Source organism: Balearica regulorum, chromosome 1 (assembly GCF_011004875.1).
Source record: "Balearica regulorum gibbericeps isolate bBalReg1 chromosome 1, bBalReg1.pri, whole genome shotgun sequence".
Classification (NCBI taxonomy): domain Eukaryota; kingdom Metazoa; phylum Chordata; class Aves; order Gruiformes; family Gruidae; genus Balearica; species Balearica regulorum.
In genome coordinates, this window is record NC_046184.1 from 88,358,872 (window position 1) to 88,371,575 (window position 12,704).

General features: G+C 49.1%; 1 protein-coding gene across 1 annotated transcript in view; it reads left to right on the forward strand.

The window, feature by feature from the left end:
• Window positions 1-1,646: 1,646 nt before the first annotated feature.
• Window positions 1,647-12,704, forward strand: part of FSTL1 (follistatin like 1) — a 56,929-nt gene continuing 45,871 nt past the window's right edge. The window contains exons 1-2 of the mRNA XM_075764933.1: window positions 1,647-1,784; window positions 1,903-1,962. Coding sequence (XP_075621048.1) covers window positions 1,782-1,784; window positions 1,903-1,962 — 63 coding nt within the window. The 5' untranslated portion in view covers window positions 1,647-1,781. The remainder of the gene's footprint in view (window positions 1,785-1,902; window positions 1,963-12,704) is intronic.

Here is a 12,704-nt window from a genome sequence, read left to right on the forward strand (position 1 = left end):
CTGTTCCAAGAGTGGTACGAGTTACTTTTTCCCTCTGAAAATAAGAGAGCCTCCTCGTGTAGCACTGCTTGCGCAGAGCTGGGCATCAAGAGGCCAGAAATTGATGAATCTTTTAAAACGTATTTATCATTTGCAACTTGTTTTTTTTCTTATCATGGCACTCACATCAGGGTGACTCGGGGTGAGCCTGATCCTGTGATGCTTCTGCAAACTAGAGGCCAGCTGAGTTCAGCCATAACTCTGCCTGTGCTATGTCATGAGGCAAGGCGATCAATGACTCCAAACCAAAGAGGTATATTGTGAAAGGTGAGCTTTTTTTTCTTTTTTTTTAAAAAAAAAAAGACAATGAAAACCACATCGCCCAGCATTAGTAGTTAAATAATTAGACATCTCTTCAGGATAGATTTATAGGCTAGTACCCCTCACAGACAGAAGCAGAACTTGCTGGGGAGGATGCTTTATAAATGCAAAATTAGCAACAGTAGTCCTAAAACCAAAACGGAGTGAGGAAGCAGAGCCTGAGGAGGCACCAAAAAATGGCACAGCTGCCGTGAACAGACCAGATGTGGGCTGACGCAGGGTAACTCTTTCCCAGATTTTTCTCCTTCCAGCAGGATATAATCTTTGGTCTTGGTGAATGATGAAGAGACACACCAGCATCTCCCACAGTGCCTGCTTGCATTGAGGGCACAGAATAAAGCAGGGCAAGACGACAAACAGCTTACAGGCATGCTTGGTTATGGCATGAGACGGGATTTCAAAGCCAGCGGTGTCATTTTTGGTTACAACCAACCTCAAAACTTGAGGAAAAGCCCTTAACAACTGGTGTCATGGTGTTGCTTGCTGCAACAGAGATTTTTGTATGTGCCCAGGACAATCAATCTCTTGAGTTGTCAGATCTTGCCTTCTAGCTGCCAGAGGCTTCTGAAATTCAGAGATGAAGCGATTAAACAAGAGGATCACAGGTATTTAAATGTAAATGAGCACCGATGGGCATTTCAGGTGGGATTCTGGCCTCCTGTGCCTGGCACAACCCCCAGTCTGCCTGTTCCGCTCAGCCAACGCCATTTGGATCCTAACACATACAGGCTTAAACGCTTATTTCTAAACCTCCCTGCATCCTGAAATGAATGTCACCTGTAGCTGTGGCCAGGATTTTGGTGTGGCCTCCAGTTTGGAGCACAGTGGCAGCGAGCTTCTACCGTCCCTCACCTGTGGAGAGGCCACCTCGTGCCTCAGTTTCCCCTTTTTGCAACAATGTGGGGGATGGCTGCGACCCCCTCGGAGGGCTGCTCTCGGCCGGGCTGGCAGGCAGCTGCACCCTGCCATGGCAGCACCCGCTCTTCCTGGCCCCTCACCAGCGCTGGGCTCGGGGGGCCTCCCCGGACCCTTATTCCTCCCGGCAGAGGGGGTGATGCCGGGCGGAGGGGAGTGGCAGCCCCCTCCTCGGGTACTCGGCCGAGTCCCCCGGACGCCCCTCAAGCCTTCAGCAGCCTTCTAAGGCCGCCGAGGTCCTCCGTGGGGCGCCGAAGGGTCCGGCGGCGGGAGGGCCGGGGGCACCGCCGAGGGGTGGCGGGCCCTGGGAGGGGGCGGCCCCCTCACGGCGGGCCGGGGAGGAGCCGGCCCCGGGGCGGGGGTAGGCGGCGGGGGTCGGGCCGGGGGTGGAGCCGCGGGCTGGCGGGTCGGGGTGAGGGGGAGCCCTCCCCTTTCCTTCCTGAGCGAGCCGGAGTCGGGGAAGGCGCCTCTGCAACTCCTCCTGCCCCGCCGGTGCCGCCAGCAGCATGGTGAGCGGGGCCGCCCGGTGGGAAGTTTGGCGGCGGTAGCGGCGGCCCCGGCTCCGCTCGCCCCGGCCCGCGCTCACCGCCTCCCCCCTCTCCCTCCCCCCCGCTCCCTCTCTTGCAGATCTGGAAAACTCTCCCGCTGCTCTGCGCCCTGCTGGCCGTCGCCCGCCTGCGAGCTGAGGTAGGCGCGGGGCCCCGGTGGCGGGGCGGGGGGCCGGGGTGGGAGGGAGGGCGGGAGCGGGGGGGTCTCTTTCTGGCGTTTTCCACAGCGTCCCCTTCCCTGACGCCGCCGGATCGCGGGCGGCACCCGGACCGGAGAGGGGGAGCTGCCGGGACGGGGGAAAGTAGCAGCCGGGGCGGGAGGGAAGTTGCGGGGCCGCCGGACCCCTCCGTGGGGGTGAGGGGGCCGCGTCCTCGCCCGGGCCGGGCCGGCCGCCCCCAGCCTGCTGGCGGGCTGGCCTCCCCTGGGCAGCCCCCTTCCTCTCCCTCTCTGCCTCTCTCTTTTTTTCTTTCTTCCCTTCTTTTACTGCAATGACATTGAAAACCATTGAAAGCCCCCAACTCGCAACCCCCCTAGCTCTGTTGACAGAAAATAAACGGTGCCTGAATTCCCGGTTGCGGCGGCCTCCGTAAAAGTGAGGTCAGAAACAAAATATTTGATAATTACGGCAGGGGAAATGTGGAAGTGATTTGAGGAAAATGAACTCAAGCTGGGCTCGAGAGGGAGGCTGAGCCTGATTTCGGAGGGAAGTGGTCCCGCTCGGGGGGCGGCTCATCCTCCCCGCCTGCATTTTTTCTCCCTACATATTTCTCCCAGATGGCGAGCCCCACCCTAGAGCATCGTAGTTTGGCTCGGCACAAAAAAATGCAAACCCACATCTGATTTCCTACAAACGGTTCCCTTTTTTTCTGCCTCCCACCCGTGGACCATCCAGCCTGGGTTATGGCGAAGAGGGGGCTTTAGGGTGAAGCCCATCGCTGCTGCTCTGTCCCCGTCAGCAAAGCTCTTCGATGAACTCCCCGCAACTGCGAGCTGCTTACTGAAGGGACGAACAATGCAAATGCTGGGGCACATTCGTGAAAACCAAGGGGAGCGGGACTGAGCTAGTGCTTCACATCTGCCTGCACATGATAATATTGTAATACAATTTCTTCCTAAGGCGTGACATAGTTATGTAGTTGGCATTTCCGTGCGTCCTCTCCAACACTGTCCTGAAAAAGCCAGATTGGGTTTATTCATTTTTCTTAGGAACCCTAAGCAAACCTTAGCCAGTTCTGCTCAATGTATGGCGAAAGCTCTATAGGAAGGAAGTGCATGGCAGTGCGTCCATAAGATGAATGTAGTAACAACTAAATAATGGTGGCGGTCTGCATAAAGCCTCTTGGCGTCAGTAACCAGGAGAATTGGCCCTTGATTTCTGATTTCATTGGTGCTGCTGACATTATGTTGACACGGTCAAAGTGCTAAACCCTGGTTTTTGCCTAACATACTCTAATTTGGAGTACTTGGATGGCTTCCCAAGCGTAAGTGCTGTCATGTCTCCGTGCCTCATCTGCAAACTGAAAGGAAAAAAAATGTACAGCCATGGTGTTCAAAACTTGGTTTTAAAGGCCAGTTCACACTTGAGTGGATAAATGAATGATTTGACTGTGTTCAGGGTAGTGGTCCGGGTGTCAAACCAGTGAATGTTTTGGTTCAATTCCAGTCTAAGTTCAGCAAAACTTGAGAGTGATAAGTGAGGTTTGGGTCCAGTTTCAGGGAAAATTGATGCCTCAGACAACTCTTGTTTTGGGGTTCAGGTTGATTCCTTGTTGCTGGTGGCTGCCAAGTGGTGAACATCAGTTCACTTTCAGGTAGTATCCCACCCTCTGCGATGTCTAGACTTTCTCGTTTTCTAGGGAGTGGGCTGTGCTTGCAGATGAGCCGCTTGCATTTCAGAGACGGCTTTGACGGTTGCCCCCTTCTAAATGTTTCTTATTACCGCTCTCCTCCATCACTGGCATTTAGTAAGATTTGTAAGGCGTTCTCCTGTGTGGTTTTCCTTCTTCCAGATTTTGGAAGTGATAACCTCTATTTCTTCTGTTTCTGCTGTAGCTTGCACTTCGTGCCTTTCAGTATGTTTGGAATATTAACACCAAGCCTTAAGCTTCTAATCCTTTTGTCGGCAAAACTATATCTGAACTGTACTGGGGTTTTTGTGCAACACTCATTTCTCTAACATTGTTAGGTGCATAATTAGAGTCTTGAAAGAAAGAAAGAAATTGCTTCAGTAAATGTTCCTGGCATGATTTTGTGCAGACTGGAAAATCTGAGACGTGCCAAAACTTGGGAGCTTTTCTTGGCCCGGTTTAGTAATAGTAACAAGAGCAATAGACGGTGAACTGTACTCCTCGGATGGAAGCCAGCCACCAGCTTCAGACAGCCCTTTTTATCCCTTTCTTCCTGGGTCAGAGTCTCAATGAGGCAGCCGTTTGCTAGTATTAACTGGGATGCTACAGAGGTGAAGTTGCTTGTGTTCTCTGCTGCGGCTTTCTGAAGCAGTGGGAGTGATTTTTGGGAAGCATCCATCGCGATAGAGGAAAAGGGAGAGGCTCAAAATATCTGGATGAATGTACTGGAAGTTAATCATTCATTCATATCCTGCTGGAGTAAGTTACCTGGTTGACACTGGAGAGGAGTCTGTGTCCATGAGGTCTGAAGGGTGGTATGCAGGAGCACTTCCACTGGTGGTACCATTGTAATTATACCGGCACCTGTATGTCCCACCAGGATACTTATTTCAAAGTAAGAGTGAGGGGGTTTTCTTTTTTATTTTCTTTTTTTTTTTCTTCCATTTTGGCTTAAACCTGATGCAGAATCATCAAGAAAACTATTTTCAGCATGAATTTTAGATGTTAGCAAAGAGGTTTATGCCAGCATGAGTATATCGGTGTGGGCTGTAGATGGAAGTCCTTTCCTGAATCCATCCTTGCCAAAAGGAGAGGTCACTGCCCTGGCCTGCCCTCTGCTTCTTACCAGTTTTCTGGCTGTTCAGATTAATCCCTGGGACCTGTAGCTGTTCTCTTGAACTATCCTTAACCCATTTCTTGCCAAATGAGCCAGCCTTTGGAAAGAATTACATAAACTGTTCAATCTAACTTGTCTTATTTTGGCTAAAAAGGGCTAGAGGAGGAGGGCTAGAGGCTCTCCTCTTGCGAGGAGATTTACTGACAGATCTGAGGGGGCTGTTCCCCTGAGCAACGCAACGATGACAAGCATCTGGAGGCAGATTTACAACCTTTTCTAATAGCACACTGTTTGCAGTGTCTACATCTGTTGTAACCCTGGGATTAATTGTTTTTTCACCCTACCTCCTTTTCCCTCAGTGTAACTTTGCCATGTCAAAAGCCAAAAAGGGATGTCAAAGGAGGGAGAAAACACAAAGGTTTCAGCTAAGTTCTATTTGCTTAACTCACCTGAGCACTTCCTCGCAATCCGACTTGCCTGCTTTTGCACATAGGGAGGGCAACGCTCGACCTCTTCTAAGTGCTGTGCCCCTTTTGCCCGCAGTGTACTTGCGTGCCTGGGGGAAATGGAGCTGGGAGTTCAGCTGGTCTTCATAAAGCCTGGTGTACTTCCTCCCATTGCGCTGTTCACACAGTCTGGCCAGCATTGGCAGCTTGCTTTGGTTAAATTTTTCCCATGTCTTTGCAATGGTGAAAACTAAAAACTGCTGTCTTAATAAATGAAACTGAATAAATTAAAGTTGGGATCCTGATTTAATTGCATATCTGTATTTGGCCCTGAAGCCATCATTTTAAGAAGGGTCCGTTTGCCTTTGAAATGTAGTGATAGAGGCTTTGTAGATAGTTCAGTCCTCCTTGCGCTGCTGTTTTGTCCATGGCAATAGACAAAAATAGACACCGTGGTGCCAATCACGTGGGTAACTCAAGCTGTTTTTAATATGCACTGGCTTTGTGCAATAAAACCCAACAGTCACATGTAACGCACTAATGTAATAAAACTAGTTTCCCAGGTCTAGTCTAGCAGGCACATCTTTACTCTTCAGCAGAAGGAAGAATTGCATCCATTTTTTCTTCTTGAGCTGTTTTTGGAGTGATGGGCATCTTCGTCCTTAAAATCCTGTCCTTGAGTGCCAGACCAGGTGTTGCTACAATTGTGCCTCAAGGCAAGAAGCATATTTTAAATGGAGAGGCAGGGAAAGAGTGATTCTACCCTGGACACATAGCAAATGCTCATCTGTGCAAAGCCTCGTTTTTAAGGTGTGTGCTGTCGTGTGGGACAGCTGCTGCGCTGCGGATGGTCCCAGGGATCAGAGTCTGGGAGGCGAATCAGGCAGTTCTAAGGCACCTCTTGTGCTGAAGTTGCTGGCCAAATGCCCCGTGTATGAGTGTTTAAACAACCTCCCCGGCTGTTTTGAGGGGACCGTAACCTCCGAGCAGCAGCGTGCGTGGCACAAGCTCTGAAGCAGAAGCAATGCTGCGTAGCGCGTATGTGTGCGTGGCACCCTGATGCTGCTTCTAAGGTGGAGCTGCTGTCGGATCCGAGCTGCTTTGTGCAAATGTACCGTAGCTGAGCGAATGACTTTATCTGCCAGAGTGCAAATTCCTTGCCGGTAATTAACAGGGGGCTGCCTGGGAGGCAGCTCTGCTCCCAGCCAAGGAGGAAAGGACTGGCTGAGAGTCTCCTGCTGCATTTTCCAGCTGCTGTTATTGGTACAGCTGCTTACCCATCAGGAGGCATGGGGACACCTTTGATCTTTCTTGTGTGGCGTTACATGAGCTGGGGAATGTCTCTCTTTGTACAGAAGAGAGTTTGTCACAAATCGTAGCCAGATGTGTCTTTCTGGGCTCGTGAGACTCCTATTAACCAGGCTGTGTTTTTGCCACATATCCTGTGAGCTAGCTGAGATTGATGCAACCCAGCGTTTCTGGGAACCAGTCTTTGCATGGGGGTTGACTTCTGCTGTATTAAGCTAATCTGTGAATAACCAGCATCTCTTTGAAGAGATTTATCCCTCACAGCATTGTCTCTGAGTTTAGCAAAAGAAAAGAGCAGGCTGCTGTTATTCTGTGAAGCACGCTTCTTTCCAGAGCTGCGTCTGGGTGGCAGACGTGGAGTTGTATACATCTCGAGTTTCCCAGAGGTTGTAGATTTTGCCACAGCTGGTGTTCTAAGTTAGACGTGAGCTGGTTAGAGCAGGGGCTTAGTTGCCCTCGACTTTGAGGCTCTGGTTGTAATTCCTAGGCATTGCAGCAGTAAATTAACAAATGGCAGATAAGGAGGCCTGGAGGCTTTGGTGCTATACTAAAGCACAGGTAACTGTAGTACAAGCAGTGTCTGTGTGGCATTTTCTTACTACTTGCTCTCCAGCATGCTCCATTTCTGATTTGGGCTGAAGACACCAGCCAGCAGTAATGAGTGACTGTGTCCCTTCTCTGCCATGCAAACCAGCTACCCAGAAGTAAAGTTCATTGAAGTTCTATGAAAGCTTACTACCTGCTATATGCCTTAGCTTTCTCACTTATTACGCTGTACCTCTTGGTTTTGACATTAGGCCTGTGGATGCTTGGGGCAGCGAATTAGATGTAGGCTGCCTGTGAGAGATGATGAAGAAAAGCGAGCTCACGCTCCAGTCTGCATTTGTGGAATTTCTGGAGACGCCCACACCTTGTTTGGAGCGCGTCAAGGGGTCCATAACCTGGAAACAACTTGGAGGCTCCTCTTGGACCAACAAGAAACGAAAAGGGGTTTGGGGTGGATAATCGGGGAGGGATTTTGTATCTCATTAGCTCAGCTGTAGGTGGATCCCACATTTCCACTGTTTGACAGCTAAGCAAATATTTTGGCAGAAGAAACTAAACATTACTTGAAGGCTGGAGTCTCTTTTTTTGTCTCACTGGGGAGAAGGTGCCAGTTCTCCTGTGCTTCTGAGGAAAACATCCAATGCACCAGGAAAACCAGGAGGTTGAAAGACTTGTTAGAACCCATCTCATTCAACTCTGTATGGGCATTGCAAGGATGCCTCTCAGTACATTGTTTCCTTTGGCTGTACCCTGTCAACTGCGTCTCAGAGATGGACCTCTAACCGCTTTTTCCAAATACTGTAATGCTACGTAATGGACCCCATAGTAACCAGCTTCTCTTGTTCTTTCTCCTTTATCCTTCCCTTGTTTCATTCTGCAGCTCTGTTACACAGTAGTAAAGCTGTAAAAATACAAATTTTGGGGTTTTTTTTCCTCATGATTATATCTTTTTAGAGGGTCTTGCAATTCAAAGAGCAACAAATCAGGTTGAGGGAACAGTGGAGAGAAACATAAAACCACCAAGCCAAAGCAGTTGGGTTTCATTGATAGAAGGAGATTATTTGCATACCTTGTGCTCCAAGCATAGACGGGCTAGTTGGATGGCTGTTTGTCACCTAGTGCTGGTTGTCCCTAGCCAGTACAGGTTTCTCCTGATCCCATGCCTGCTCTTCACTCAAGAGTCCTGAGACAGGATCAAGAGGCTTTGGGAATATGGATGCTGATGGAGCTTTTCATGCTTAATCAGCTTTTTCCTCACAATTAATGTTTTCCAGAAATAGTGATAGCTTCAAAGATTGTCTGTAGCTAGAAACAACTTTTTTGTGTCTTCATCTGAGAGGAGACCTAGGGAGGTAGCAGAAGGACTTGCTGCAGAGATACCTGTGGCAGGAGTAAGACTCAAGCCTGAAATGGTCGTCTTAAGCCTTCCAAGTCAGGGGAGGGGAGAAGAGGATCGTAAAATCTTGGATAAGAGGGAAGCAAGAGTGAGATGACAGGAGTGGGCTGGCAAAGGTACCTGCCTCCGATGGAGAGATGTATCAGTGAACCTTGTCCTAACACAGGAGTCTGTGGGCTGGGTGTGCCTCCTGGCATCAGAATCACTGCCCTTGGCCACTCTTTCCTTGTCATCTTGCTGCCAGGGCGAGGCATTCCGGGGCTTGAGCATCAGAGGGGCAGAACCAAGAGTTTCCATCCATCCATCCACTGGGATGGATGGAAGATGAAGCGTTCAGCAGGTGCTGGCCAGTTGCCAGGTTGGCCTCCAGCGCCGCACTGTCCAGGATGGCTTTGACGGCGGAGTCTGTTGCCATTTTCCCCGATGATTAATTGATCTGGAGGATGGTGCCGGCTGGGGGAAATGGCCCTCTGTGCTAGAGCAGGCCCCTGCCATTTAAGTGCTGGTAATTGTAGCCCAAAGCCAAGAGCTTTCCTTCTGCATGACGTAACTCTTTGCATATGTACTCCTTGCTGCTCTGGGACTTTCTTCCCCCTCCTGCGTTTTGGCCACTATTTTGTGTTTATGTTTGAGGAAGCTTAAGTATGAGGGATTGGAATTGTTGTCTCGTTTCCTATATGTAGGAGGAAGAGATTTCCTTAGGGAATTTTTGCTATGTCTGGATCATTTCATTGTCTGGGTGAGTAAAATTCCTCAGGGATAACAGAAAAGGTTGTGACCCAGCTCTGGTCTGCAGCTTGCGCATTCAAACCAGGGCTCTGGAAGATTAAGGTGGCAGGGGACCAAGCATTCACATCGCCTTCAACTTGGCAGAAAAGCCATGGTATTTCTGTCTGAGGACAGCATCGTTGCTCCGCGTGATGCAAGCTCTGGGGTATTCCAGCCCTTAGACGCTGAATGCCACGCAAGTAGTATTGGCCTAATCTTCTTCAGGCGGCGCTCCCCTTCTCCAGTTGGCTTACAGGTGGATGGCAGCGAAGTCAGGTTCAGACAGAGGCTCCATTTCTCATGTCTCCAGGACTGGGGCCTGGACCCGTTGGTAGAGAATGTGTAAGGGTAAGGAGGGAGTACATTTTTTATCTTTTTATTTTAACTGCCTGAATTATACCCAGTCCGCAGTTAAAGAGCAAGCCTCAGTACCTGGGCTTGCTCATGTGCTGAGCTTTGCTCAGCAAGCGGCGCATCGCCCTTCCCGTCACTAGCGCTGGGCAGCTGGCCTGTGCTGTCCCTGGCAAGGAGTGTTCCCACATTTAACCTGCTGCAGGATTTTGGGGCCGTAGCACGGCCAGTGGCACGCATCAGCGGCTGCTTGCAGTGTGTCTGCGGTCACGTCACCTGCCAAGCTACGGATGGGGCGATGCGACCAGCCCTGCCTAGCTGAAGGGAGCATTTTTGGGAGGGTGAGAGGCATGTCCTCAGGCCTTTGTTCACCTGAGAAGTGTACGTGGGAAGACGTGCGCACACTTGCAGGATGATTCCCCGCAGCCCATGTGTTTTGCCAAGCTTTTTTCAGAGGGGCTAGTGATGAATAGGGTGATGCTTTCAGGACACAATTTTCAAGATTGTTCAAAGCATCTCCCTTTAGCAAAACAGACTGTTTCTTCTACAAGGTATTGCTGCGTGCCCTGGGATTAGTAGCTGCTTGTACAAGCTGTAGCTATTAATGTCTTGTCAAATCCACTTTTACACATCCCTGATAAGTGATGCCCCTTTCCTCTTCTGTGAAAAATGATACTGTGCTCTGAGTATCTCAGAGTCAGTAAGTTTATCTTCATGGTCCTCCTCTATGAGCAAGTAGGCCATTAATCTTTTTATTCTGTCCCAATGGTCCTAATTACGCCCCCGCGTTCAATGATAATCAGTGCCTCTCCCATGCAGTTATCTCTACCTTGTACACATAGACGGTTTATGGGGCCCCTCAGATCTGTGCTTAGCCCACCTCTTTTAATCTCCTTGTAGCTCCCTTCCTCTAGTCAAAGCAGAAGGTTTTTCCCCTGCTGCTTAAAGAAACAGAGCTTTATATGATCTTATTCTCTGTTTGTTGGTACCTTTGAACCTCCTCAAATAACTTTTCAACCCAACAGCCAGTTTCAGCCGTGTTTAATGAAGTATATTAGTTTCCTACAATATACTATGTTCGTCTTAAGTTTTGTAAAAATAGACACTGTGGCACTGTAGAAAGACTCTTTTGCTCCCCTACCCGAGGGAAAAGCTCCAGCACGAGATCAGCTTTTACTACAGACCAGAGAAGCGTTCTATGTTATCCCCTTTGGTCGTAGTTCGTACCTTCATCGCCACGGAATTGCATCAGCCTGGAGACAGGGATCTGTGGGAAAACAGCTTGTAGAACAGCTTGTTGTTGCTCAGCTTCACACTTTATGGTTTGTCCTTCCCTCCTTGGTGCTCAGAGCTGTGTGCAGTTGCCCAGGAGGGAGTCATGGAGGAAACTGAGCCAAAGCATGGTTGATCACGGGGCACAAAATGTGGTTTGTTACACTTTGTGTGCACGTACAGACACACACACAGAGCCGCCTTACTCAGCCTTTAGGGAGTAATTTGCCAGTAACTCCTGCAACCCAGACCTGGGATGGGGGAGTGGAGGAGAACGCAGCAAAATTTGCAATCGATGTGGATTATTTGGGTATTTTGGATCCTACTAGGTGAGTGGTGAATCTCGCTGTGGTACATGAATAGCCTGAAACCGCACAGTGTCAGTGCAGTGCCTGAGCGACTCCTAACTTTGTGCACATGAAAACTGAAAGAGACGGGAGAACAGCTGGGCCTTAATACCTCCTCACAAATCACTGCCAAGCTCTTCTGCAGTGCAGCAGCACACGTCCAGACGCTGGGGTGAGTTAGGCCGTCCTGGCTGCAGATGCAAGGTCAACAGTAAACCAGCATTAAACACAGACAACTGTTGGGGTTGTTGTTTTTTTTTTTTTTTTCCCCAGGTTTATATTTATTTGCTGTGTGGTTTTGGCAGGGTGGAGGGACTAAAGGGGACTCTGAGCATCTGTGGTTCAAACAACTTCAGAGCCTGTAGGCATCAAGAAAATGCAGACAGACTCTTCTCTCCAGACCTATTTGTTCTCACTCTTAGCATCATGCTGTGATTTGTATCTAGGTTTTGGGCAAGGCACCTAATTCCTCTAAGTTGTGGTGTTCACATCTGTAAAATAAGACTAATGATGGTGCTGTGCCTCTCAGAAGGGTTTATGAAGCTGGCTGCATTCCTGTAAAAAAAAAAAAAAAAGTTTAAAAGCTCTCATGTAGAAGGTGCAGCAAGCACTGCAGAGGGTCATTATCCTTATCAACAACGATAACAGTAGCGAGGAAAATGGAGATAAAATGTAAACCAGAATTTCTGTGTGATACAGCAGTTTCTTGCCAGGCAGTAAAGATGTGCAGAACGGGCTTGTACAGGCCACATTTAAGATGGGAAGGATGAGATGGTTGAATGTTTTTATGGAGCCAGAGAGAGGAAGGGTGTAAGTTAGGAGAGCTGGAATGTCTTGCAGGGGGGATTGCATTTCTGGAGCGTGTCTGCTCTGGGAGGGGAGCAGCAAGCATGTCTCTAGCCATTTGTAGCTCAGAGGAGACAAACTGGAGATGTGCTGTAAGGGGAGCACTTGACATTGTGGCGATGTAGATTTCCCTGTGAGCTATATGTTGTAGTTAAGAAGAGAATTTTACATGGGCCATAGTTGCTTGCTTTCCCTGACAGGTCTGCCAAAGGTTGACAGGGGAGAGAAGATGGGTTAGAGATTTCCATTGGTTGTCATGGTAACTAATGGAAATTACTTTCTTTTGGTCTGTCTGTCGTACATGAAGATGTTTGTTAAAACAGCTAGGAAACATACTCTCTCTCTCTTCTTCCTTTTTTTTTTTTTTTTTAACATTTTAACTGCTGACTTCTGGGGAGGTTACACAGAGTTTTTGAGTGCTGTAAAGTGTATACTGGGGATGAGCAGTGTTTGGAGCAGGCAGCTGCTGGGTGGTTCTGTGTGCTGAGCTGCTTCCTGCCCCAAGACCTTCTGCAAGGTGCACATGTGAATGTGTTCCTTCCAAGAGACCTAAAAGTAGGTGCCCAAGATCACAGGTAGCCTGTTGCCCATGTAAATAGTAAGCAGATGATTAGCTACTCTGGAAAAGTTCAAGCT